Source organism: Lates calcarifer, linkage group LG7_2 (assembly GCF_001640805.2).
Source record: "Lates calcarifer isolate ASB-BC8 linkage group LG7_2, TLL_Latcal_v3, whole genome shotgun sequence".
NCBI lineage: Eukaryota > Metazoa > Chordata > Actinopteri > Centropomidae > Lates > Lates calcarifer.
The window spans coordinates 2,411,758-2,439,357 of record NC_066854.1 but is presented as its reverse complement, the minus strand read 5'-3'; the positions used below and the strand labels follow the sequence as shown (position 1 = coordinate 2,439,357).

The following is a 27,600-nucleotide window of genomic DNA, read 5'->3' as shown; positions in this document are numbered from 1 at the left end:
CTATAAACCATCTTTCTGTACTTAATAATAATCTGGGAACTGTGCATCAGGAAACTAGAAACAGGGGACATAAAAACACGTTACACAACAGATTATTCAAGTAAGAGTGACCATGTTTTTAATATCTTAAACATCTGTGCAACATTGTTCAAAATGTTACATCACTGCATGACCTGTAATGTTTCACAATATTTACAAAAAAATGCTGCTTACATCAAACCATTAAAAAAAGTCCAAACAATCTCAAAATAATGGACTCTGACGAACTATCCCTAGCCCACATTAATGCAAAAAGAAAAATAAACAAGAGCAATCAAGTGCACATCATACTTCACGCAAGTCTATTTTTTGTAAAGTATATATTAGTGAGAAAATATATACTTAATTACAAGTTGAAAAAATAAAATACTGACAAGGAAAGGGTGGAAGAGGGAGAGTCAAAGAGCAGAAAACAAACAAGTTCATCAGCAGAAAGAAAAAAAATTTAAAAAAAATAAAAATCACACACACCTCGGCGCACACACACACACACACACACACACAATCACGGCGGGAGGAGGAAAAAAATAGACTGCACAGACCATCTCAAACACAAAAAATGCTTTGAACTCTTGACCACAAATAACATGAAACTGATATAACAGATCCATAACACATGGGTTCCCAACATGAGACCGGGTTCCTGCATGTCATTGCACAAAAAATGGGGGAAGAGAGGCAGAATGAACTTTACCGAAAGAGCTCACGTGTTCTCGACACCGAACGTCACATTTTGAAAAAGGGCCGGAGGATTTCCTTGCCACAGATTACAGTAAAAAAAACTCAACTCTGAGGTTCTCATTTGTGTGCACACTGAAGACACTGGGACATTTTCAAAAGCATGAATGTCTTTAAGATGATTTAGCTCCAAGAGAGAGATTTTTAAACAGGTACAGTTTTCCTTGCCACCAATCTGACTTTGGATTTCGACTTTGGACAATCTGAATTTTCAAATGTGCATAATGAAAAATGGAAAATAACCACATTTGGCTGAGCTTCATCAATACTGATATTTTTGATGTTGCCAGGCTTTGCTGCTACAAATACCAGACAGAAACAGCTTTTTCAAAATGTCCTTGAGGTTTTCAGTGTGCACATGACAAAGAAAGGTCAATAATGATTTGAAATAAATGAGAGATGTCATCAGAAAATACAGTACAAATGACTTTAAGATTTTTAAAAGTGTAGACATGAAACAAACGATCTGTTGACACTGTTTACTTGGCTGTAACTTGCAGTTTGACTTTGAAGCTTCTGATATTTCTCAGGGTACATCATAAAACTACAGAAATTTGCGGGCCACAAGTTAGGGGATGGATATGTTTTAAAAGTCGTGTTTTAATGTTTTACTGAATGAGAAAAGGAAGAACGTCTGTATGAAGTAGTGTACTATTTGGTTTAAAGGTTACCAAAGTCTGCACATGAGAAACATCACTTCCTTGATATAAATCCAGGTAGTTTCAACTGAAAAGTTCAAGTAACAGCATTTTAGTGGAGCTTGATTTTGGAGGTTTAGTGTGTGCTTCAGATATTTAGATAAGGGTGCATAAACTCACAACATTTGAGGCGAGTGGGGTAAATGGTTGTGGCAGGTGTGTAAAAGTAAAGCTACAAATAAATTACTACTTCATGGCTCTTAGGTTGGGACGTCTGAAAAAGATGAATACTGTTACCAAAGAAAAAGAAAAAGTAACAAATTACACGTCAGAGGTTTTGAAAACAGGCAACAAATTACAGTCCAAGTTGTTGAAGGTTTGTACAAAAGAAAAGGTCTCAGACAGTCAGAGATGCAGTGTTTCTAAACGGTTGATCTTTGCCATCAGTTGGTATATTGCACTTGATAATTCTGTAGTGATTCAGGTTGTTGGAGGAGTTTGATCTGTGTGTTTCGCCTCTGTTTCACACGAGTTGATCCAGAGTTCCCAATACTGTGCATCACTGTCGTTACTTTCAGACTGATCAAGTGATGATTCTGCTTTTCGGCTTGAAACTTCCATGATAGTTTGTAGTGTTAAAACTGCATTTATTACCAACATAAACGCCGTCTGCCTTTATCAGACGTGCATATTCATAAATAGTATGGTCTTTCCTTGAACTAAGAAATCCATGACACAATCTGTAACAAAAACAAATGCTCAGAAAGCCTCACTGTAAAAAAAAAAAGTGTTATCTGTAATGCTCACTTCTTAAATAAAGGGAACATGACCTTTGTAATGGACTATGAATACATGATCTATTCACTTGTTAAAAAACAAAAAACATACATATACACATATAAGGCTTGAGTTCTCAACTCTTGGTAGTATTATTGCCATCTAGCATATTCGTAAAGCTTAAAATAAATATGGAGTCCTGTACATAAATAATTTACATCAATAAGCAAAACAAACAAACAAAAAATAACACAAGGCCCCTAAATGCGAGAAATGCTTTCACGGCTCTTGAAAACCGAGTTAGTGTTCTTTTTGATAATCTAGACTCTGCCTCTGAGGTTGGTTACTCTACCTAAAGCTATAGTTGTGGCAAAAAACGACTACAGTCATGAAGAAATCACTGTACAAACGAGCACTAGAACATAATCACAACAATCAAATGACATCATTTATCAATGCAGCCTGTGATTCTTGGTTGCAGGTGAAGGAAAAATCCACCCAAACACACTCCTACTAGAGACTTTATGTTGCATTTCAGGGTTCGCGTAATTGGAGTTTTACTTTTTCTCACAGAAAGCCGGCCAGCGAATGGCAGTCGACAATAACAGAAGGAAAAATCCATCACTAATGAGGTACAGCAGCCAATTTCTACGCATTGATGAGCAGAGAATAGACCTGAGTGAAATATACACAGGCCATTTTTAGGAGATTTTAAGTAACAGCTTTCTCCAGTAAGCCGATTTCTTAAATGCCACGTAAACAACAAACGCTTTCTTACAATGTATAACTGGGTTTCTAACCAGCTTTGTACATGTACTCATGCATGACAAAGACTTCAGACAAAGAGATAATAGACGTAGCAGTGCATCCTCATTTAAACTACAACAGAATCTAACACTAAGTAGTCTCCAGAATCTATATGAGACTGGTTCCACCACTGAAAACTTCAGACAGGACAGAAAAACTGCAGGAGGTAGAGGAGAAATCTGAGCACTGATCTGCTGCATGTATACACAGTGCATGTAAACATACTGATACAAACAGCTACAAGTTTGCGAGCATGGTAACCATCAGGTGGTGCCGCAACTGGTGATCATTTGAATTATCGATTACCTGCTGATTATTATTTTGATCAATCGATTCATTGATAAGTCGATGACATGTCAACTTCCATAACTGAAAGATGATGTCATCAAATTTCAGCCCCAAATCTGAAGATATCCAACAATGATATGAAAAAGATCAAATGCTGAAAATGATCACATTTGAGAAGCACATGTTCACTGTTTTTGCTTGATAAAATGACTAATAATCAATCAGTCGATCAGCTAAGAGACTAATCGTTTCAGCTCTACCATTGGGAGTTCTGCAAAATCTTGCAGAACATTAACTTCTGGTTCACCCAAACTTACAACACAAAATGACTCTTAAAGTAAAACTGCCTCAGGGTGGATTTCTCTTTCTAAAAATGGCAGGTAACCAGCTTTTTCTGGTCTGCCAATTACGATGACTGGTAAACCTAAAAAAATAAAACCTGCCAACCAGACTCTTTTTTTTAGCACAAAACTGGATCTAAATATCATGATTTTCCTGTCATGGTGACAGATGAAGATTTACCAACATTCGTCCGGCCGCTGGTCGTTTCCCACCATGCTTAGGGGAACATTGAACACTTTCTGCTGGTAAAGTTCATTCTGTTTTTTAAATCATTTTTTTTCCCAAATGAACACTTAACTGGTGTGAAGTGGCTGTTGTAATGGAGAAGTCATATACTCATGCCTGTTCCACTGCTGTTCCCTTACAAACAAAACAAAAAACAAAACAAAACAAAAAGAGAAAAAAAACAGCACGTCTTACAGTTCATCATATAAAAGCTTTAGGCTGTATTCTTATTTATCCTATGCATGCGGCCGTATGCAACCGCATTTCTGAATAGAAACCAAGACATTGGTACACTTCTTCTGCTTTGTTTTTGTACAATAAAAGATAAAATGTGCATTAGGTACGCTTGTACATGACATTGTACAATATTTACATACATTTCTTAATAGCATGAAATTTCAGGATTATCTATATACATATTGAAAATGTATCAGAAATATTTGGACTGTCTATTTTTCTTAAATATGTAAGGTAATGCTTGTAGCTTTTTTTGTTTATTTTACTATCTTATACTAGAAAAAAATAGTTAATTCAGTGAGCTGTAGACAAATTGCAACCGTTTTTGATGTTTTTCTCTATTTTTTTCTTTTTTTGTTTTTGTTTTCTACAGTTAAAACTGTATTGGTGATTGGAATTTTCCAGCACCTTCTGTGGTCAGTCATTAAGTCAAGTTGATATCATGGAACAACGATGTACCACTGAAAGTCCATGTGTAGCACCTGTTAGAGAGCTCAGATCGCATCAAGGCTGAACGGACAAAGTCTCCAAAGGCTTTGAGGACGTTCTTGGGCCGACACATTCAATGTTATCTGGATATTTTCCTCCTCTTAGGCTTGGGGAGCTTCACCTGACGATCCCTTGATGGGATCTGATGGCAGACGAACACAAAGAGACATTATGTCGAGGGCTGAACAGGTAGGTGGAGTGAAAACAATCCCTCATGATGAGAGAGATGATTTAATCGATTTCTCTTGGAAATGAAGAAAGGTGTAAATACTCACTGTGCCTGACATCTTATCCAGCTCACTCATGGCCTCGTGGATAGCAGCTTCTAAGTGATTATTCAGTTTCCCCGGTCTGCTGAAAACATTTACATTTTACTAAGGCTGCACCCAACTCTGAATTTTGTCAGTCTACTCGGATTTGAGTGTTCAGTGTGACGACTCGACGATTCAGGTGGGGGGAGGACGCCTATGACTATCACTAGTTAATACAAAACTATAACTTAATGTTAGCTGATTAAATCTCTTTCTTTTCTTTCTTCTTCTCCTCTTTCTCGCTCTCCCTCTCGCCTCAACAGGGTGTTATCACTGTCTCCACTTCCTGTAACAGTCGTTTCAAATTAAAAGTCCTCTGCAAAGTCGAGTGATTGTGACTTCATAACTCTGCAGCAGCAGTGATAAGATAATTTTCCCATAACGGGATGCCGCCAGAAAACGTACATGTATGTACTGCAGACATGAAGTTGGTGTCTCTACAGTGGTGTCAGATGGTTTTAACTCGCTGTTACACCAGTAGTTTCAACTTTATCTGTGTACATTTAAGCCAATGCAACCAAGACAGAATTCAGATGTTTCTGCTCTGGTACATTTGGTTACTGCAGGGACCAAAACTGTTTCTGAACACCCTTAACCGCATGTGTAGCCAAGGGAAGTCTGTCAAGCGCTGTTTTTTCTCCACGTTTCAGTCTTATGCTTGGGCCTATGGTAAGAGTGAAAGTTTAGACAGCTCATATCATTAGTAACGTCACTATTTTGTGAGGGTTTAGGTTAGAAAAAGGACTATCTAGCATGGTATTGTAAAATTGTTCACTGAAGCAACAGTGTAATATGATGGGCAGGTTTACTTACTTCAGGCCTCTTTTGGCGGCTCGGTCAAGTGCCTCCAAGTCGTGAGTTAGTGTTTTTAGCTTCTCTGGCTCTACCTGTGTGGAGACAGGAGAAAACAAATGAGTAAATTCAAGACAGTTCAGCAACAGATTGAGAATTACCCACCAACCAAAGTGATGTTGAATTTGGACTACAGTTTATCAGTTTGTCGTGTCTACCAATTAATTTGGCAGCAGTCTTACGTCCGACCTTTTCTATTCTAATTTGGCAGGTAAAATAGTGTAAGTGTGTGGAGCATGTTGGAATCCATCTGCTGCTATGGCCAGTGGACAAAATATCCTGTTTCCTTCTGACTTTTCAGAGGTGCAATAAATATCCATCTGAGGAAAACTTGGTTACAGTAAAATAAAACTTATTCTCTCATCTTGACTTTCTGGCAATGTCTTACACTGGAAAATAATTTGTTGAAATCCAAGACTCTGTTAAACTTTAATATGGCTTTATAAGGAACACTGCTGGCTGGTATGTTTCTAAGTGTACCAGCCACTGAAATCTGCTGTCTTATTTATTCTAAAAATTCAAGTTGGCTGGTAAAATGATGACAGGTGGTCACAGGCTGGTTTCTCACCTTGGCCTGCTCCCGCAGCTGCATAGCAGCACTGTGCACTTGTTCGTCCCCAGCCAGCTTGGCAGGCCAGGGTGGGAAGCCCTTCAGTTGGCCCCAGACCAGCTCTCCCATGTTGAAGGTCCTGGACCGATAGTGAAGCAGCTCTGAGGAGGGAGAGTCTGGCTGCCGCAGGTCTTCCTCGCTGCTCAGGCTCTTTGTGTCCGAGGGGCTGGGCGCCATACCGTTGAAGTGACCGTTGTAGTGGCTGTAGTCTTTGGCTGTGGCCAGGGGTCCCTCCAGGCTAGTGGAGGAGCTGGGTGACTGGTCATCCCCCGTCAGCTCCTGCCGGGGCGGGCCCAGGACTTCTCCGTAACCCCGGGTGTTGAAGTGGGGGGTGGCGCCGTTGATGTGGGCGCAGCGTTCCACTGTCTGCTCCAGACGCTCTTTGTAGTTTGCAGGTGTCCGGTTGCAGTTGTTGAAGCGATAGCCATCATCGAGAAAGGCTTTATCGTGGGCCATGGCCAGACCATGATCGTTAGATCCCTCGGTGGGACAAGGCGGGGCCGGAGCCAAGCTGGCGGGTCTCTCCATGCAGGGACTACTCCTCACTTGGGTGGAACACTCTAGAAACTCCTCGCCACCCCAGGCGCTGTTGTTGCTGTGAGCATCGAAACCTGCCCCATGCTGCGTCTCCCCGTCCCACTGCCCCCTAGGAGTCCCACGGCCAGGAGAACGGAAGTAGTCATTGGCCTCAGGGCCATCTGGAGTGCTCTTCCCTGGATCCATGTTCTTCTGGCCCCGTCCTGGCCTCACCTGCCTCGGCCTGGTTTGCTGTAACACCTCCCCTTCCTGGTGCCCGTGCAGGACTGCACTAACTGCTTGTGGGAGGTTGACAGGCTCCCCTATTGAGGCAGTGAAGGCACTCATGGCGCTGAGGGCAGGCACCGGACTTGCCTGTGTGGTCCCACTCACTGTGGTGGTTATGGTAACATGCATGCCCTTGCTGGCGGCGTCTACTACAGCTCTGTAAATGGCATCCACAGACTCTGGGCCTCTGTCAGAGCCAGGTGTGCCCGCTGGATGCCCTTCTCCCTGGGGCTGTTGCCCCTCCCCAAACTGTGGGTGCGGCAACATCCCCTGCTGTGGACACAACAGCAAAGTCACAACATGATGAAAAATGTTTTTATCAAACTATGAGACACTACAGATATCCAAAAGTAACTCATCATCTCACCTGGTAGTTCTGGTAGAGGCAGGCCATGGAGCCGGTGTTGGCGATGTTGCTGTCTGTGTAGGGTGGGTTGTCGGAAAAGTGCTGCTGGCCCTGGTAGGCTGGGTGGGAGGCCACCCCCTGCTGCATCCCCTGGTGGACCTGCTGCTGGTACATCTGACCTCCCCCGGCGTTGACATGTGGCTGCAGGCCTCCCACACCACAGCCAAGGGATGATGGGTTTCCTACAAAACACAAACGAGTCAAATGGAGGTCAATGGAGCAGCTCTGAAGGAAAGTTTGAACACTAAGCCAAATACGAGGAATTAAAGCTGTGAGTGATCCCTGTGTCTGAAAGTACTGACATTACAGGGAATAAGGTCTGACATTACAATGATCTGAATATAAAGGTATAGGAAAAAGGTCAAAACAGACATATACTATCATGTCACAGGAACAATATGGGTCACAAATTCCCTGATACAATTAACTCTTAAATTTAAGAACAATAAATTGAAATTTTTGCCAGAATTTGCAAGCAGTACACTGTATAAAAATACCAGAAAAATTGTGGTTGTGTAGAAGCAAATCTATATTGGTGGGTGGTCCAAATTTACATCCCTGTGTGTGAATATGATGCAATTACAATGTTCAGAGTAACTGTAGTAATTGGTGCCATTGTACTTTTTCCTCATACCAGTAGTCAATGAAATGCTCCCATCTGCCGAGCATTTGGGTGGAAATGATACCTTTTCAGATTCACTGCGCCCACCAGAAAACGAACAGCAAAGCTGAGCAACTGTTACTCAACAGACACTTTTACAATAAAAGAAAAAGTTGCATATTAACAATCTGTTGCGCACAAAACTAACCGACACACAGCTAGACGTGTGGTACAGACAGACATGTTAGCAAAACACACAAGGACAGACCATGAACAAAATATATCAAGGCCACAAACGTATCAATGAATGAAGAGAAAGCCCAGCAGCAATGTTATGCAGACAAAGCCGAAGCAGATACAAAATCTCAGAGGCCTAATGCTGTGTGAGTGTGAGTGTGTGTGTTTGTGTGTGTGGACGAGTGGCGACTGGAGCAGCTGGTGCGATGCTACGTAGCTGAAGGGCAGCTGTGTGTGTTCTCCATTTTTTTCTCCTCTTGTCTTTCTTCCCCTCTTTCTCTCTCTCCTCTCTAACGCTGAGAGCCACGACTCGGCCAACCCCCTCCCCCTTCCTCCCCACATCCTCCGCTACTGCTATGATATAGTGACGGCTGTTGCCGAGGGAGGTTGCCATGGGAACCGAGTGATGATTGGTGGTGCTGTCCGCTGCCAGGAAGCTTGTTGGGGGAGTTGGGTGGATGGATGAGGGGGGTTATGAGGGTCGGGTGGTGTGATTTTACCCTGCTGGGGGATGGGGGGCGGTCAGCTGGGTGGCAGGAGGTCTGGTGGGGGGGGGGGTTTACAATGAACTTTGGAGTATTTGTTGATGGCAAGAGTGTGTGTGTATGTGTGTGTGTGTGTTGGGGGGGCGGGTGTTCAAAGCTTGCTTGCTGTCTAGAAACAGATGGTTAGAGGCTAATGCTAAGAAGCCACTGACTAGGCCACTTTCAAAGAGCTTTCAGTGCTCTTAAGATCCCTAACATGTCATCCAAATTAGCTTCAAGTGCAGGAAAATCTACGGAGCTACTCAGCAGCATAACATCTGCCATTTGGTGACAAAATATTCTTTTATCCCAAGAGCCTCTGAGTGCTTATGTTCTTTAGCCACCAGGGACTCTGGACAGCTGAACGACCCTTTTCAGGAGGCGTGTTGAGTTAATTTGCTGTATTGGTCATGTGTGAGATTCTAAATGGTTTCTTTTTTTATTTGAAAAAAAGCCCTGATGAGCTTTGGTCCACTAAAGGCACTGGAGAAAAATGTTTTGCTGACAGGATCCCCTACTTGTTTCTTGTACTGTCTCTAACCATTTCCGGTCTCTCTTCACTGTCCTATCAAATAAAGGCAAAAGCACCAAAAAATTAGTTGAAAATGAGTTGAGAAATGCATTCTGCATGTTTGTTAGGACTTAATGATACCATGGGTTTGCAGAATTAGTCAACTAAACAATTAAATGTTGCTATCCTGGGTAATTGACACTGGAAATACAAGTCGGTTAAGTTATTTTATTAATGTACGACACCGGTTAACTCCAGTGCGTAACCACATTTGACACAGGCATGTGGACGTTAACCAGGATGTGGATGCTGACACTGCTAACGTCAGCAAGACTTGGCAAACCAATAGGACAATGTTTTCTTACTTTTGGTCTCATTGATTTGTCTAAATTCAAGATATCAGTTCAAATGATAAATGATACTATGCATTTTTGTAAAAGAAAACTGTTGGTAAAAAGGGGGCAGATATTTCACTCTATAAATGACCTGAAAACAGAATATACATATTGTCTATACCCTGACCAGTGACAAATCCTGTGGCCCCAAAAGGATTAGCCACTGAAAATTTGTAGAAAAGAAATAGGGAACAGAAAATACTGTAGATTAGGGGCTACATAACCCTGACTAATAAAAACAGACATAACAAGCAACAGGAGGACGCAACAGGTTGCCTCTCTTCTGCCTCAGAGTTTGACTCCATATGGTGTTGAGTCAGACGTGCCTGCGCGTTGGTTCAATTATAATGGGAAATATAACACTGCAATGGCTGTATTTACAAACAGCTTAAGCAATCTTTGTTTCATTTTTTAACTAATGAAATCAAAAATAAGGCCAGAGCTTGGATTAAAGTAGGTAGGTACTGTAAATAAACAAGGATATGAAATATGTTTAACTTCAGCACTTTAGGCACTGAATGCAGAAAAAATACAACTACAAACCTCAAGTATGCAGATTAAAATGATGCTGCTTTTAGGATATCAAAAATGTAAATGTCAAAACTACAATTTGACATTATTTTTTTTCTCCCATTTCTACCCTGCTGGCGACAAACGTCATGCTCTACCTCTGACCCACACAGGACCACCTGAATTTCAATGACTTGACTTAGGAGAAATACAGAATAACAAGGCACCTGGTGATAAGAACAGGTGGCCTGCAGCAGACCTTGGTGATATCGCCATTATAAACCATATGAGGACACACAGATGTGTGATGAATACATAAACTCATAGTCCAATCCCACAGCAGGCAGGGAAGGGGGGGGGGAATAAGATCTAGGTCTTTTCAGTGCTTTCAAAACAAACCCTAACATGAATGTACGCACACACACAAAAAAAACATACAGTCACACACAAAGTCATTCATATGCACACAAATAAACAGAAGCACACACACTGTAATACACAAGTAGTGGCAGACATGCACACACAGTCATTCAAACACACACACAGGCCAAAACCCTCATCAAAGGCTTCACTCTGGTCTCTATTCAGGGTCCATCGTTACTATAGCGACCAGCTAGCTGGGAGAAGCTCTTTAGAGCGCCCTATCTGGGCCGCTTCCCTTAAAGCGTGATGCAGATCCCATTTCCATCTTCTTACACCATTGACTGATGCTAGAATACAAATAAAACAAAGAGAAACACTGGCTGACTGACAATTAGCTGAGCTTCCAAAGATGAGGGGCCTGCTCATTAGCTCAAAGATACTGGAGGAGCCAGACTGTCTAGGCTCAGGGCCTATCACCTAAATCCTTCAGTTTTGGTTCACTCATAACCATAGAAACCACATCTTCATCCAACCAGTAGCTTATCACGAAGAAGGGAGTGGGAGCCAGAGGGTGGTCAATCACTTTGAAATGTCACCAAAGCAACTATGGTTTTTAGCACTATATCTATAAATGGGGATATTACCCATTATGAATATTATCATTAATAATCTGACTTTTAGCATCTTATTTCTAACACTGCAATTCCAACAATCGATAATTGTGGGTACGAGTCACCATCATGAGTGTAATCACAGTTTTTTTGCTGTGAGTCTTAAATGAAATATGTCCAGTCAAGAAAATAGAGACAAGACTTTCACCAAATTAAACACATCAGGGCTTCACAGTGTTATTTTTTCCAAATTGCACACAACTCAAATAGAACCATTTAACACTGTACATATTATAGGTAAATTACTAAAATGAAAAACAAAGCAATACACAGCATCTGACTCTGAAACTGGGGCTATAAAATGCATTATAAAATGTGGCCATTTTCCTCAAAATTAAGGTCCTATTAACCCTGAGTAACTGGTTAGATGACTAATGATTTCAGCAGACCTGATGTACTGTAGTGCTGATGTCTCACCTGTATCAGAAATGGTCTGCGTACAGCTTCCATCACCACCTCCATGTGACATCACCACCATGTTAGTCCGCCCCATACCGTGGAGGAGATTCTGTTGTGAGGGATGAGGGCCAGGATGGGAAAGCGGTGGGGGGTTAGTGTTGGGGCGTCCTAGCGGCATGCCATCAGGGCCCACAGGTCCACCGCCTGGCCCCATAGGCCCACAGTTACTCATGGAGGAGGCCTGCATTTGGGCCATCATGTCAGGGAACTGGCCTGGACGAGAGCCCAGGTGGCCCCCAGAGTTGTCCATGGTCTGGCAGTGCTGCATGGCATCTCCTGGACCCCGCAGCCTCTGCTGGGCAAGGAGGTTCTGCTGAGGGCCACCAGGGACCAAGCCCGTGCTGTCGTTGTAGTGCAGCTGTGCAACTCCTTGAGGACCCTGCCCAGGGCCAGGGCTAAGACCTGGACGATGACTGTTCCCGGCCAGGTTGTGGGAGCTCTGGCAGCTCATGGACTGGAGAAGCTGGGCCATGGAGGTGTTTGGGGGAAGGTTTCCAAGACGGCCCACCTTTCGCAGCTGCTCAGTGGCACTGGGCCCTGGCATGTGGGGTCCTCCCATGCCAGATTTGTTAAGCATGTTGTAGACAATGTTGTTACTGTTGTCGTGGTTTACAGCAGCGCTGCCTGATGACTGCTTCCGTTTGCGCATGGGGTCCCTCTGCTGGGCCATGAGCTTGTCTCTAAGAGCCGCCCGACCACTCTGGCCCTCAGGAGTGTTGAGCAGCATGGTGGAGTTTGGTGGGAGCATGGGGTTTAAAGTGCTGTGTCCCTCCATGCCTCGAGGGCCGCTCATAGAGCCAGGGTGCCCACCACCCCCACCATTACCTCCGCCACCTGCCCCCATGCTCGCCATACCAACTCCACCACCAGCCATGCCAGCAGTGCTGTTGCCAGCAGCGCTGAGTTTGTTTTGATTTGCTAGCTGTGCTTTGGCTGCGGCTGACAAGAGACTGCTGGCGGGGAAGGAAGCGGCATTCTGTTGGTTGAGGATCTGGTTGAGGGGCATCCCCAGGAGTCCTGGGTGGCCCTTCTGGGAAGCGCTGGGGGTTGCCAGAGAAGAGGATGATGAGGAGGATGAGGTGGGTGAGTACATGGGGTTGCCGTGCTGCTGGTTGCCAATCGAGTTTCCCATCCCAGGCAGCAGCTGGGAGTCTTTATACGGGTGGAGCGGGTCTGTTTTGTTGGTGGAGGGGCTGGAGGGCATGGCTGGCCTGGGAGATCCCATAGCTGACCTGGGGGAACGAGGAGGGACCTTCATGGTGCCACACGGGCCCTGGTGCCCAGAGGGCATTGCAAAGTTCCCATGGTCAGAGGAGGTGGAGGATGAGCGTGAGCGATGAGGGGAGGCCTCCATTCTCCCAAGGGCAGGCCCGGCCATGTGGACAGGGGAAGTGACTGGGGAGGGGGACATGGAGGAAGCCGGACCACCCTGTTGAGTCCTCTGAACATGGCCACCATGCCCCACAGGCCCAGGCTTCACTGTGGGTAAAGGTAAGTTGCTTGGCAAGGGAACAATGGCGGGAGGGGGTATGTTTACATTCATCATTGGTACCTGAGAGTGGATGTTAGGCTGGAAGTTGGAGGGGTTGGTGGGGGGCTGGCTGACTGGTTTGCTGGGAATGGGGTCCAGGATGCCTAATGGGTCTTTTTCAGAGGTTAACTGCCTTTTCTGAAGGGCACAGGATGGTGGTATGGATGGAGGGGGTGGCACGGGATGCACAGGGGGCTGTGTTTTATGGTGAAATGCTGCACGGGGCATATCCATACCAGGGGGAAAGTTCCCCCGCGGCACGTTCATGTTCATGACAGGGCTTTTGGCAGTGGCCGTCGGGGAGAGGGGCGTGCTAGTCCTCCCTGTCATGGCGCAGGATGGCTGGCCTGCAGGGGAGCCATGAAGCATCACACTGGGTGGGGAAAGAGGCGTCCTAGTATTCCCATGTATGGAGGCTGAGCCGGGACTGCCGGCTCCCGGAAAACCACAAGGATTGGTCCTTGGAAAGCCCTCAGGGCTGCCCAGAGTGTCTGCACTGGGAGACTGTGAGCCATCTCCATACAGCTTAGCACTGGAGGGAGGTGGGCTCAGCATGCCTCCATACCCAGCCCGGTAAGGGGATTTGGGGCCTGGCTCCCCACTGCCCAGCCTCTGTGACCTGGGGTACCCAGAGTAGAGCTCGGGCTGCTGGGCTCCACCCATCTCCTGGGGTGGATACAGCCTCTGCTGCTGCTGTCCAGCTGCCATCATCATCTTGAAAGGATTCTTGCAGTCAGGGCCGACAGCACTGGACAGACCATCCTGGGGTTTAGTCCTTATTGCTCGTTGAGTCGTGGAATGCGCGGCAACCACAGATGATGTACCTTGAGGTCAAACAAAGCACATTTGTTTGGAGTTAAAATCAATATCAACACAAATTGGACAAAAATTATTACAAATTACTAGGCAGGACAAGGAAGGTCATTATCTAAAAATGACCAGATGGTTAACATCAGCTCTTCACATAAGTGTAAGATCTTTAGAACAGAAGGCTAAGCATGCCAACTGGAAAGAAAAAGACAACGATAAGAAAAAACAAAGGCTAGAAAATCCAAAATCACTCACACATTGACTATGTGTCATCAACAAGAATTTTCAAACTCCCCTTCAAGAGATTTGGTACCTAAATGTAAAATTTCACCAACTCTTGGCTGATTGCTGGTGTTTCTTTCAGCAGAAACACACACCAAGTTACTGCAGATAGGAGCAGCAGCAAACAGTTTTTTACGTGTACTCGTACCTCCCCCTGGACTGGTCAGCGTCAGAGGTGGGTGCGTCTCCATGCTCTTGTGCAGCGTGGCCACGGCCAGAAGCTTCCTCTTGTGAATGCAAAGTTTGGTGACGTCTTCATCTGCTTTCACATCCTCTGCTGTCCTCTGCTTGACAGCCGCCCCTGGGTCGAAGTTGAACACCTGAGGAACAGCATAGGTTATTTGAGCAGAATGAAATGTTGTATGCATAACAAGTTGAGGGGGAATTTTAAATGAGATTTCTATGGGATAAAGGAAAAGTGACTTAGTCCCAGTTTTGTTTTTCAGATCCATGATGTAATGTCAACACACCAAGCTCCTAATTCTTAAATTACAAACATCAAAGTCTTCAATTATATGAAGATAAATGTTTGAATTACCCATTCAGATGGTCAAAACACATACAGAACGATGGATAAAAGTTCTTACGCTTCTGAGACAATCATCAATTATTAAAGTGAATGGTGGGATATCCAGTGGTCCCGAATTCAAAGATAACAGTGAGTTTATTATCTTGTTTTTGCAACTACTTTGAGGACCTACAGGGATGCTGTGGGTCACAAGAGTGGCATGGTTCAGTTATGAAGTCGCAGAGACACTTCATGGTGCCATGTAAATATGCAGAGGCCCATCCTTGAACATTGAATATCATGAAAATTAAAGCCAGGTGTACCACCACACTGCATTTTCCACACTTGTCTTGTCAAGAGTACAGACTGTAATGTACATTAACTAAACTCGCAGAGAGAGACAGAGATGCACCCAAGCACCAGATCTTAGGATTTTAGGAAGAGATTTTATGCAATTTGGCTTTAAGAAGGACATTAAGGACTGGAGGGGGGCTGTTTTGGGACTGGCAGGGTTTATATTTGCTTTATTAAAACATCAATAATAGAGCAGAGAAGCCAACATTTTCATAGACGAGATGATATTAGCCTGATAATGGCCCGATCTGACAGACAGGGTGTGCTGGGGACAAATTTAGCTTCAAGAAGGATAATCGGTCGGATTACCCCATGTAATGTGATACAGTGGATGCTTCAAAACACCCCGACATTTGTAGGTTGGTCCTTCACAGAGATCAGCGGAAGTGGTCAGTGTGAATTTATTTCATACATCCTGAGTGTATGAAACAGGAGTGGAGAAGTGGATTATGCTGCAGGAGCGGTTTGAGAGCTTTCTCTGGATGTTTTAATACTTTTTTCCACGGTGAAGACTGGTCACTATTGGAATTCACTGAGGCTGACATTAATTCAAGCAGACCACAGCCACCGTGCTCCATGAAGGACAAAACTACAAACTTTTTTACAGCCACCTTTCAAGCTGACAGGGGTGACTTTTTGATACTCAAAAGACCATTTCAACAAAAACAAAAGCCTCACTCTAACAATAGCCTGTCAGAAGTAGTTTTCACCTTGGTTTGACTAGAGTGACACGTTTCCTCCTCACAGACGTGTTTACTTCCTCCTGATTCCTCCCTCCACCTCCTTCCCTCCTTTCTAGCTGCGGTCATGAATGTCAAATATGTAATGTGTCCTATCTTGAGGCCAAAACACGTCAAGAGCTGATTGTCTACTCTGAATTAAAATATCATGTAGTCTTTAGAGGCATTTCGCTAACACTCATTCTCAGTGACTTTGAGCAAGTGCAAATTTCTTGATCATCAACATCATCACATCTGCTCTGGATGCCAGCAATTTTTTATAGGCAATTACCAAATTAAACAAAAGGTTAAGTGGCATTTAATTTGTTGCGAAATAAGTTAGGGTAAAAGAAATTGTACAAGGCTCATGGCATGTTAAATGAAATGTTTTCTGATTCAAGTTCACTTTGTACTAAAACTATCATCAAACGTATGGAATAGTTTGAAACTGGGTTTGGAAAAAACAGGTCTTGTCTTAAAATGACCACACCACAAAACCAATTGTGATGGAAGTAGAGACTGTGATGGAAACGAAGGGCAGAGTGACACCAGTCAGGCAGGGCTGTGAGGCTTGTTTCTGTTGGCCACGCCAATACTCTGCCAGTCCGAATGCTGCATGCTTGTAGCAGGGATATGCACAGGCTTGGGAGATACTCTGTGATGCAGTAGTTTTTCATAACTGAGCTATGACCAGGGTGCTAACTTTGTATAAAAAGACAAATTGTCACATTGAACAGCCTAATCGGATGCGATGGACAAAATTCTGAGTCGAGTACAGCTCTGATCTTCTCCCTCCAATGTGACTGTTAAAAATGAAAAATTTGGGACCAGATCAGACATGTGATCCCCTAAAACTAAAATGAATTCCTGCTTAGCATTCTGCTTTCACACACTTATTACACTTGATTCACATATTTTCATATTTTCCTCACTATTACCTTACAGTGACCAGCTGATTGATGAAGCTTATTATAAAAAGAGCGACATGTCAGGCACAGAAATGCCACCTGCCTGAGCACGTTTAGATTTGACTGACTGATTTGTTTTTAATCTGTTTGGGGACCTTGTTAGCTGTAATTTTTGGACAAGAACATTTTCATTTCATTTGCAGATTGTGGCCTCCACCTTCATCTTTAATTACACTGTATTCTGGAGCCAAGTTAAGAGGCAGCTGCAACATCAACAAACAAAAAATTACCTTGTGGAGGATGAGTGGGCACTCCAGGCCGCATTTGCAGGTTCCATCTGTCAGCAGGTAGGTCTTCACCTGCTCCAAGCTGGACAGCACTGAGCCACTGGGACTGCACACAGAAAACAACATTAGGCCGAGGGCAGACTTCAGCTGCTGTAGCTCCAGAGCACAAATACCACTTCTATCATATCATGTGTTGCAGCACTTATTTGCATTGTTTGAAATGGGTTGTTGAATATCATTAAATATTTTTGGACTGAAGCTCCTGAAAGAGAAAAATTCATTTTGCATTAAACTGAACATTTTTATGCGGAATTATGCGAATACTTAGTGCTCCCACCAAAATTTTATTCCTGACTCACAAGAAGAAAAGGAACCATTGAAAACTGAAATGCTCCACTGACAGACGTACAAATTATTTTTTTAGGTGGGTTAGCAGCTTCTTGAGGCAGCTTTTGCTGCAGGTTTTACAGGCTTGCAACCATGAAATCAAACAGTAATATCCTCCCACTCCACAGTGCTACAACACAGTGAAATTCTTTAATCCATATGAATTAAAAACATTTTCAGCACCTATGAAAGAGGAGAGGCCTAACATATCGCCAGTTAACATTGGCAACTGGACAGTATCATTCTGAATAAGTTAATCAGGGCATCAATATATCTCTCTAATTCTCTAATTCACCCACTGCCTTTAAATATAAAGGCAACTGTATGAACATATTAATCTACAGCAGGAAATGATACCTAATCTTCGCCAGTATTTTTCCTTTTATTTGTGTGTGTGTGTGTGTTTTTTTTTAACACACTTTATTGCTGGTAGGAGAAAAATAAACATTATCAAAATAAACCAAAAAACCACTTATGTCATTACAGCGCCCACATATTGGACAAATTTGGGATTTCTTTTTTTGCAATAAGGTTAAAACTAGGAGTTTGGAAGGAAGATTAAAAAATTAGGGATGTGATCTGGAGGTCACAGCTGCAGCAAAGTAGTTTCAACCGATGAGAAAAACGTTGGGGAAATCCTTAAAAATACCTCCAACAAAAGAGGAACAGTATGTACCATTGGTTGTTCCTATCAAACACATTCACTGATAAGTTGACAAAACAACCAGCGACTGAATCATCAGTCACAGCTGCTGTGAAAAAAAATCTACTGTGAGGATCTGTAGTTGCACATCCCTGAAGCAAATGCACACTTTAAAATGTAAAAGAACACGAGCAAATACAAGTGTGCGGTGACAGTATCAGGCCACGGTCACAGAAGTAGACAGGATTCTTTCCAACACCCAAAATAAACCTGACACCAGCCAACTGCTTTAGTTCATTGTGGCTGGTAAATACACGTGCTGGTGTTCATATGCCGGGAAGGACACCAACTTCCAGTCTACATGACACAGTGACTGGTAAAGGATCCAACTCATTAGTCAAAGTCCCTGTTGCACCGGCTGAGCGGATTTTGTAAACGAATGACTGGTTTCTTAAAGGAGGCAATAGGCTTGAAAAATCTGCAGGCAACATCCAAAATTTACCAGAATTTATTTTTCCATTTGAGAAAACATCTTCATTTTTGGGATAACAGCAACCTCCCAAAGTATGTTATACTAAAAGACTTTTTATACCTGGAAGCTGCCGTGCACAACAGGTTTTCCACCGCAGCCTCATCAGAGCAGTTAGGAGAATCACCATTACTCCTCACAGTGAGCAACATCATCAAAAAGCCACAATGTGTCTTGTTCAACTCCTGCAGAGCCAATCAATTAGAAGAACTCTATCCATGTGAAGCAAGTAAACAAACCTGTTGGTGTGCTTTGATTTTAATGGAATGGACACCAAAAGCTGTTTTGCTTTAAAGATGTTTTTACTACTATGTCCTTTATTGTGCCAAAATGTGGAACAATCTCTGGTTCTGGCTTCTCAGATGTGATAATTTGCTTCTTTTCTCTGTTTTATAACATTAGAAATGTTGAATTTTGAACTGTTATTGGGACAAACTTTTCAAATGTTTTTTGTGCTTTAGTGGCACAAATCACTTACAGCCTCCTCTCAAAACCAAAAACTCAGTCCAGAAATTAAACTACAGCCCCTTAAGTTGTTGCTTTTTGTTAATCAGTGTTGTAGTTTTATTATCTCTTCAACCTTCATCAGTGATGTGAGTTAGTTGTTAAGTAATGGAGGGTGATGCTGGTGCCACAAAGCTCCCCTGATAGATTATTATCAAGGAGCACACTGGTCTGCTGTTAAACCTCTGGTGGTTTCACTGATGAATTTTTCTTACCTTACATATATGACCCCTCCGCCGTGCTCCGCCTTGCGCTGCCAGCCAATGGGGACCTGGACAGGGACGGCCTGCCTCTCATCTCCTGCCTCACAGTCCTTTCCGCCATTCATTGCTCCACTGGTTTTACGCTCGACACCTCAGAGGTATATATATCAGACATCAACCAGTGTCTTCGCAATGCACGTCATGTTCGTCTTCCAAAGCCGTGGTGGAGGTGGTGGGAGGGTTGAGGAGATGGGGATTATGCGTCAGCGTGGGACTCTCTCAGGTGGAGCTGATGGGGTGGTGGATGAGTGGGTGGTCGGGTAGGGTGAGGCGAGCTCACGACAGACCCTACCCTTTGAGCTGCTTCATGGCTACAGTGCTGAACTGCGCATGGACTTCCATTACTGCATCTTGTCATTCAGAGCCATCCGACCCGGGAAGATGCTGGCTGAAAAGGTGAGGATCAGGAGTTGGCGTGTGCTTTGCTTTCACGGGAAAGTCCTATATTACTTGTTTTTTACCATTTGTCTTCTGTCCACCCAGAATACCGTTCCTCAGTCGGACAAGTAGAATATGTTCAACATATTGGTTCCCAAACGCGGTTGGGCAGTGGTATTCCCATGGTTCCTGTGAGGACAGAAAAGGAATTAATGGTCAATGTGATCCATTTTCTTCATAATGTAATCTGCTCTTGGAAGAGAAGACATACAGTGTCATATCAAATAAAGACACCCCCCCAAAAAAATATCTTTAAAAAAAATAAACATTTGTTATAGGCTAGTGGTGTATTTTTTTATAATCGCAATCAAAGTGAGGTGGCAATAATGTTTAAATAACTATCCCAACAGTGATGAGCAGAGCCGCAACGAACAAAACCAATCTGCAGATTAATCAATAATGAAAATAATTGTTAGTTGCAGCCCTAGTCTTTTTTTCACATGATAGGTCTATATCACAGATTGGCTTTCAAATGCAAAAGCATGAAAAAACACCCAATCTAAGCTAATCAAAATGGAAAATATAGCAATTTGCAAAGTACAATATTCAACATATTTTTATATTTGAGTACTGAAATATCTTCTGGGGTGTCACAGTTGGGTTTCTCTTGTCTTGATTATAATCCAAGGCCTTTAATACTGTATTGTATCTGCCACAGACTAATCTGACGTTCGTATTTTTCCTATTGATATGATCCATGAGTCCAGTATCTGCTCCAATAATGACCTGATTACGCAGATCTGTTATCAGCCATGATTAAAACTAATTCCCGTTAAGGTCATTTTTTAATCAATATCATAATAGATCATAGTCATAAGGAACCACAGACTCACTTTTTAGTGCCACATAAAACCCTGGTCTCATGTTACCTTGAATAAAAATCATTTTAGTGAGTGTCTTGCAATACAGTACATCTAAATTTGAATTTTCTTGACAACCGCTCATTCGATCAACTTCAAACTTGGTGGGCGTTTTGCTGAGGAAGACTAGCTTAAATGTCGTACCTTCCAACATGTTTTAATACAGAACTTGTGTTTTTTCTGAACAACTTGAGAGGTTAGCAGAAGCATCAGCGATTAGTTAAAATCGATATTCAGTGGATAATAAATAGAATGTAGTTAATATCACTTCCACTGTGTTGTTTTTATTTTTGCTTCTATTGCCTCTGCAGCAGTAAGAGAGCCCCTCATGGAGAACAAAACAGTGAGGACAGGGTTAATGAAAGTCACAGAGCAGTAACAAAATATGTGATTAAAGCCCTTCACCCCTTCAGCATGGTAGAATCTCCATGGTTTAGGAATGATTGTTAATTACCATAGCTTATTAGTGCCAGTGTCATGCTTGTCTGGTAACTGGTCCCTGAATCAAAATTAAAATGACCAATTGTTTTATTAACATGATCAGAAGAAGTTAGATTCTAAACAAAACAGTTGACATGTGTTTTGTTACTGTGCTTAGTAGAATAAAAACAGCTCTTCTTTCCTTCATTTCCAGCAAAACAAACTACTTAAGAAGATTCAATAATCAGTAATGCTACTGAACCTCCATCCTTAACTCAGCTGATATCCAATCACCTTAATAAGGTCAATACAAGAACTGATACCAATCCAGTACATCAGACAAGTCAAAGTAAATCCAAACCTATTTACAAAAGACACAAGCGATCTGTGAAGATATTAACTCTAAACAAACTGTTGTTTTATTTGTTCATGGTAGTCTGCAGCTCAACTACTTGCATTGCTGTTTGACAATAAACTAAAAATCGACACCAGACCAGAATTTATGTAGACAACAGATCACAGAGAATGTCTTAATCGCCTCCAAATAGCATCTCTACAGACCTGCTCTGAAAGTCCCTGCCTATATCTTTTTATCTCATGGTACAAACATTGCAGGTTTATTACATATTTAGACATTAGGGCTGTGTCATAAAGAAACGTTGTCTTGTCGAAATATGACTCTATGGAAAGACAACAAAAAAACGAATGTAATTTTTTTATACTGCATTATTGGCAGTTTTCCTTCTCTCTCCGAGAGTGAATTTCAAACACTGGTAGGAGCCCATCAAAGCTGGTAAATCAGACTGAATTCAGTCTGTGAGTGATGGAGCTCCATGTAAAGCCTCCTCTCAGCCGCCAGTGCTGCTGACTCATAACTGCCCTGTGAGCTGCTGAGACCAAACCCAACGACACCACCACAGAGGAAGAGAGGCAAAGAGGGCACGGCTAACTGTGGCACAGTAAAAATGAAGCAGCGGTTAAATGTATACTGTTTTATCTGGAAACACGCAGCGGCACACTGTCGTACCTCATCATCTCAGGAGAGGTGTAGAGTGTCCTATCAGAGAAACCACCACATCGTTAAAATCTCATTTCCCACAACTCCATGTTTGGAAAATGCAGAGGTAACAGAGAAAACATAATTTCTATTGTTGTGTTCACATTGGAGGGAAAAACTAATTATTTTCCCCAACAAGTGCTTAGCGCAGCGTTGGTGTTTGAGGACGTCTGCAGCTGTGACAAATATTTCACCTCTGTCTTTAAACGTTTCTGTTTGGTATTTTGTCTTTTTTGTTTGGTTGTATCAGAGAAAAAAAAGACAGGAAGGATAGAGAGGGGAGTAATGCACAGCAGAAGTCCTGGACCAGATTCAAATCAAAGACATTTTGATGAAACATTACATTAGGTTAGCAAAATGCTTTCATCTTAACCTTTTGCAAACCCAACACTCTCTGAATCTGCCACCTTGCTAATGTGTACGCATGAATTTAGATCTCAACTTTTACCGTTTTACTGCCAATCTCTCACCACCTAACTTCCCTCCCCACCTCTCCATATTTCCGGACTCGTGACTCAACAACTACCATGTCCAAATTACATACGGTTCTTACTAATCTTTAACCTTTTACTGCAGGCTGATCTTTTTTAACATTATGCTTTTGGCCTTTTCGCATTTATTGTTCACCACAACAAGAGAGAGAGACAAACAGACGCAAGGTGAAAGGACAGAGAGCAGCAGAGAGGTGGACACACTCTGCACTGTGGATGCATAAAAACCTACAAGAAATATGCAGCATGAGTTAAATAATTCCTGCACTGGACATATCTGAAGGTGGATTTTTTTTAATTAAGACTGACACCCTAGGCTCTCGTATGGTTGTTTTGCAGCTTGTAATGAAGAAGATGTATTTTTAGTTGTTTAGCTGTGAGGTTAAATACCTGGGTCTCCACACCAAATTTTAGTTGGAGCAGTCCCAGCCTGGTCAGATGTGTACAGGAACTGATGAAGCCTCTTGGATGAGAGGTGAATGTCTTCCCAGACTACAACTAAGTCCTGTTGCGTTCAATTTAAATTTCCTTGAGATAACTATGACCTGGATGAATGAGAATATCCACAGGCTTGGTTTTTAGTTGTGCATTAATGGGTTACAACATAGCTGAGGCTGTAGTTGATGTGCACCCCCTCAGAAAATTAACTACACATTGGGGCTAGAGCGGCTAAGGAGATGCCACATGGGGCACACAAGAACTATGATTCATAAGCTTGGGATGTTTGTGTTTCCTCCTGCAATTTTCTGATGCTAGAAGAGACTGCTGATCACAAAGACAATGGACATTTACTTTCAGTAACACAAACCTAAAAAAGCCATCTCAACTGCAAACCTGCTGCTCACCATGACTGCCGCTCAGTCGCAGTAAATGGATGGATGTAGACACTAGGGTTGAAAAATTTATCAAAATATTAAAGTGCAATATCCAAATCACAGGAATCACATTTTTGGATAAAGGCAAAATGTGCAACATACATACATATCATTACAAATGAAGAAGGTGGTGTTACAGAGATGCCCTGGCCTACAAATCATATTCTCCAGAAGTAAGCGATCATGCTTGTCTGGCACAGACCCCAGCCAAATCACATCATTTTTAGTAATAAAATCTTAAAATTCCAGCTACGACTGTGAATCATATCGCAATTGTAATATCTGTCAAAATTATCACAACATGTATATATATATTCAGCCCTAATGTAGATACAGAAAATGCACTGGAGTATTCACGGATTCAGTAATGAGAAAAGCCGAAAGTTACCCAGATGTAACTCCAGTAATATAAGCATATGCATAGCCCACCAATGCTTTTTAAAGCTTGATGAGTGCACATCACTAACACAGTATGGACTTCTGGATCATGTATGACTTGGATTAGGTAAAACAAAGGCATATTAGAAGAGATAAAATCATTTCAAAAGAAGAAGGAAGGGGCACACAGGTGGCTCACCTGGTCAGATGTTTAGCATTAAGGCTGAGTCCTCAACAGAATAGCCTGGGTTTGTACCTGATCCAGGCCCTCTCTCCTGCCTCTCCTGTCTATCACCACTATCACTGTCCAAATAAAGACAGAAAAATGAATAACTTTAAAAAATAAAAAAGGAATTTAATCCTATAATAAAATGTCCCCGTCTTCCATTTATCCCCTGCATGAGCTGTTGTTGCCCTCACAAACGATGTTGGGGAGAAATGCCCTTAATAAATGACAAAGGAGAGTAATGTGGATTCTGACAACGTCACTGCAGAGTCACTGATGTCTGTGATTTGAGACAAGACTGCAAAAATAGTGAGAGCGTCACACATTTTGTGGCACCTAGGAAGGCTTGCTGATCTTTTTGATAAGGTGAAATTTGAAAGTGAAAACAATCAACAAAAATATATGTTATTTCCCATTTTCCTCCTCAACATAACACTGACAAAAACATGCAGCAACACTGGAAACAATTTTTTTTTGGGGGGGGTGGGGGTAACCAGTTTTGGCAAAACACTGCCTTACATGTTAGGGGAATTCACTACAGTTTGGACTCAATCCAGCTGCAAACTTCATACAAGCAGTGTGGAAGAAGAGGAGGACTCAGGGAAAAAGTTAATGCAGAAAAAGACATAAATACAGGCACTGGAGAGTTACAGCAATGCGGTCTCAGAAAGAAAGGGAAAAAACGTTTTAGATAAGAAATCGCATCAAAATGGAACAAAGTGGAACCACAGCCAAAGGTTCTTGAGTAACTGAATTTGCGGTCCATTAAAGATGGCAGCTTATATAAATGAAAATGTTATATCTTAATGTCCAAATTTTAAAGAATATGATCTGACAAAGTAGCTTTATGCATTTCATTACATGGCCTCTAATGATCTAGTTCATATCGTAATTTTTGGCGTGTTTTGTTATTTTACAGTGAAATGAATTAATCACAACAGCTCTTTATTACTGTAGTGGTCACAGGAGCTGCAAGTCTGGTATTAACTTTGCCTGTAATGACTATTCAACCCACACTCACTTCTAATTGTCTTTATTCATCCTGACCTGAACAAGAAAACTTTTTATCTAATAGCTGGTGTAGCAGCTGGTAATTTTACCCGCCGACTCAAGATGCAGATCAGAAAACAACCTTCAAATGACGACTGCAGAGGAACATAACAAATATTTACTAGCATCCAAAATGAAGTACATTTTCACCTAGCCCTGTACCAATGGGAAGCCTTGATGTGCCAAATGAATAAAGCTGATTAACAATGAGAGGACAGCATTTTTCAGATGGGTGAAATCATGGGAGCACAAACTAAGTCCAGCAGAACCTTAAAAGACATAGATAAAAATGTGTCGGCCCTGAACGTGCCTCAGAGCAATCCTGTCCTAATGTGATTTCAGGTCTGGTTTATTTGTCACACACTAAACACTAAATATATCCAGATAAGGCCTGTATTTATAGCTAGCTGACAGGTTACATCAGGTATGCAGGTTACACCAACAACCTCAGGTGCATTCAGTGGACCATACAGGGACAGATTTTTGCTCACATTTGATTTTTATTTATTGGACTTGTATTAAAAAGAAAACACTGGTAAATCAGGCTTACAGAGCTATTAGTGTCATCTGTAATGCAGATAATGTTCAGAAGGTTTATCATATAATATGCACAAACTGGGGTTGTTCAGGACATGATTATTGTCACAAATGTCCCTGACTACTTCTGAGCATGGCTCCTAATACATTTTGTGCAACTGGAGCTGTGCACTTGTGACTGGAACTCTCAAAATGCATTTAGTGCTAAGAGAACAGGGTCTGTCATATGTTGTCAAACAAAACAAGAGTGGAGAACAGGTAACAATGCATGCATAAAGCATGTACAGTTGGTGGAGCATGATGTTTTTTTTAAAAAAAGGTTAGGACACAAACTATGCAAAATCAAAAAGGTACAGCAGATTGCCCTGGTCTTCTCTCACTTGAACCACAGATATCCACCACTGCTCTTTTAGTAACCGGCTAGATTAAAGCCATTAATTCTCAACCTAGCGTTTAAATCTTGCTGTAACCCCATGAAGTTGGCTAAGGCTAGCTTTCGGGGTAAATTAGCCATATTGTTCTGCAGCAGCCTTCAAAGTTGACAGCCACACAAGTTGGCTACGTAGATGACAAGACTTTTCCTCCAAAACTGCACAACATGACAACCAGCTTGTGCACATAACCAAAGCAACCATAGGTGCCCAAACGTTAGATAATAGCTAATTAGCTTGGTGAACATTAGCCAGGCTGCCTATCAACTGTGCCAAGTGTTGCTTTATTAACGTTTTAGCGACAACCGTGTGCTGTTAAAGGTTGTTTAGTTTATCACCGGGCGAGACGTGCAGCTCAAGCTCCATCGCCTGCGGGCCTCCGCGTTAAAAAGTGACCGTGTCAACAAGCGAAATCAGTCCTGTCTGACTGGGCTTTTTGATGCATTGGACACAGCATCTGAACTAGCTGGGGGTTAGCATGCCAAGCGTCAGCTGTCTAGCTACCGTTAGTTAGCTAGCCTGCTAGCTTGTTGTAACGAAAATGAATTAGAGGGCGAGCTCAGCTACGGTAATAAAATTTTAGCATTTAATTAGCAAACCGTAACAAGAGAAGCGCACGCTGAGGACCCGCAGTCCAGATTCCGACCTCAAATTGTCGAAGTAAAAAGCAGCTAGGCCCGCGCTGGGGTTTCGAGCCAAGGGGCCAGGCAAGGCCAGGGCCAGGCCGAGTTAGCACGGGTTAGCTTAGCATGCTAGCTAACAGCCGTGCAAACCCGTTGCGTTCGCAGAGGGAGAGAGAGAGAGAGAGAGAGCGAAGAAGAAGAGAGAGACGCTTTTCAGGCACTAACGTTTCTGTCTGCGTCAAATCAAACCGTAAACTGTCTGTTCTTACCCGGGCATCCCAGCGAATGCGTACCGGTGCTAAAACAGTGAAATGAGCGAGCAACAGTGCGTTTCTGACCTTAGAAAAAATAAGAATAAGAAGCCTACCCATTAGTTCTCTTGCTTCTGCTGGTTCTCCTACACTGGGATATTGGAAATGATGGAGAGCCGCACTGCGCATGCGCCCAGCAGGAGCAGCCAGCAGATGGGAGAGGTGATGCACGTTTTCATCCAAAGCTCAGTTACACATGAACTCTGCACGGCCAAAGTTGGGAATAATAATTATTAAATGAGTGAGGGACAGCTGGATATGTGCAGAGGTGGAGGGGTATCTAGATCCTTCACTTAAGTTCTAATACCACACTATAAAACTCCATCACAAGTATAAGTCCTGCA

At 42.6% G+C, this 27,600-nt stretch overlaps 1 protein-coding gene across 3 annotated transcripts; it reads right to left on the bottom strand.

Annotated features, from left to right (window-relative positions):
• Positions 1-92: 92 nt before the first annotated feature.
• Positions 93-27,600, bottom strand: LOC108873058 (methyl-CpG-binding domain protein 5). Of its 3 annotated transcripts, none has more exons than XM_018661104.2 (11): positions 27,313-27,600; positions 24,278-24,381; positions 19,512-20,126; positions 17,237-17,339; positions 14,606-14,777; positions 11,793-14,189; positions 7,525-7,745; positions 6,312-7,430; positions 5,705-5,778; positions 4,856-4,934; positions 93-4,722 (listed from the first exon to the last, which is right to left on the bottom strand). In XM_018661104.2, exons 3-11 carry the CDS (start codon positions 19,622-19,624, stop codon positions 4,660-4,662), a joined length of 4,341 nt encoding a protein of 1,446 aa, XP_018516620.1. In that variant the 5' UTR covers positions 19,625-20,126; positions 24,278-24,381; positions 27,313-27,600; the 3' UTR covers positions 93-4,659. The 3 variants fall into 3 exon arrangements, with proteins under 3 accessions (XP_018516620.1, XP_018516624.1, XP_018516625.1); XM_018661108.2 differs by lacking the exon at positions 24,278-24,381 and having other exon boundaries at positions 19,512-19,947; positions 20,021-20,126; XM_018661109.2 differs by lacking the exon at positions 24,278-24,381 and having other exon boundaries at positions 4,856-4,931; positions 27,313-27,599.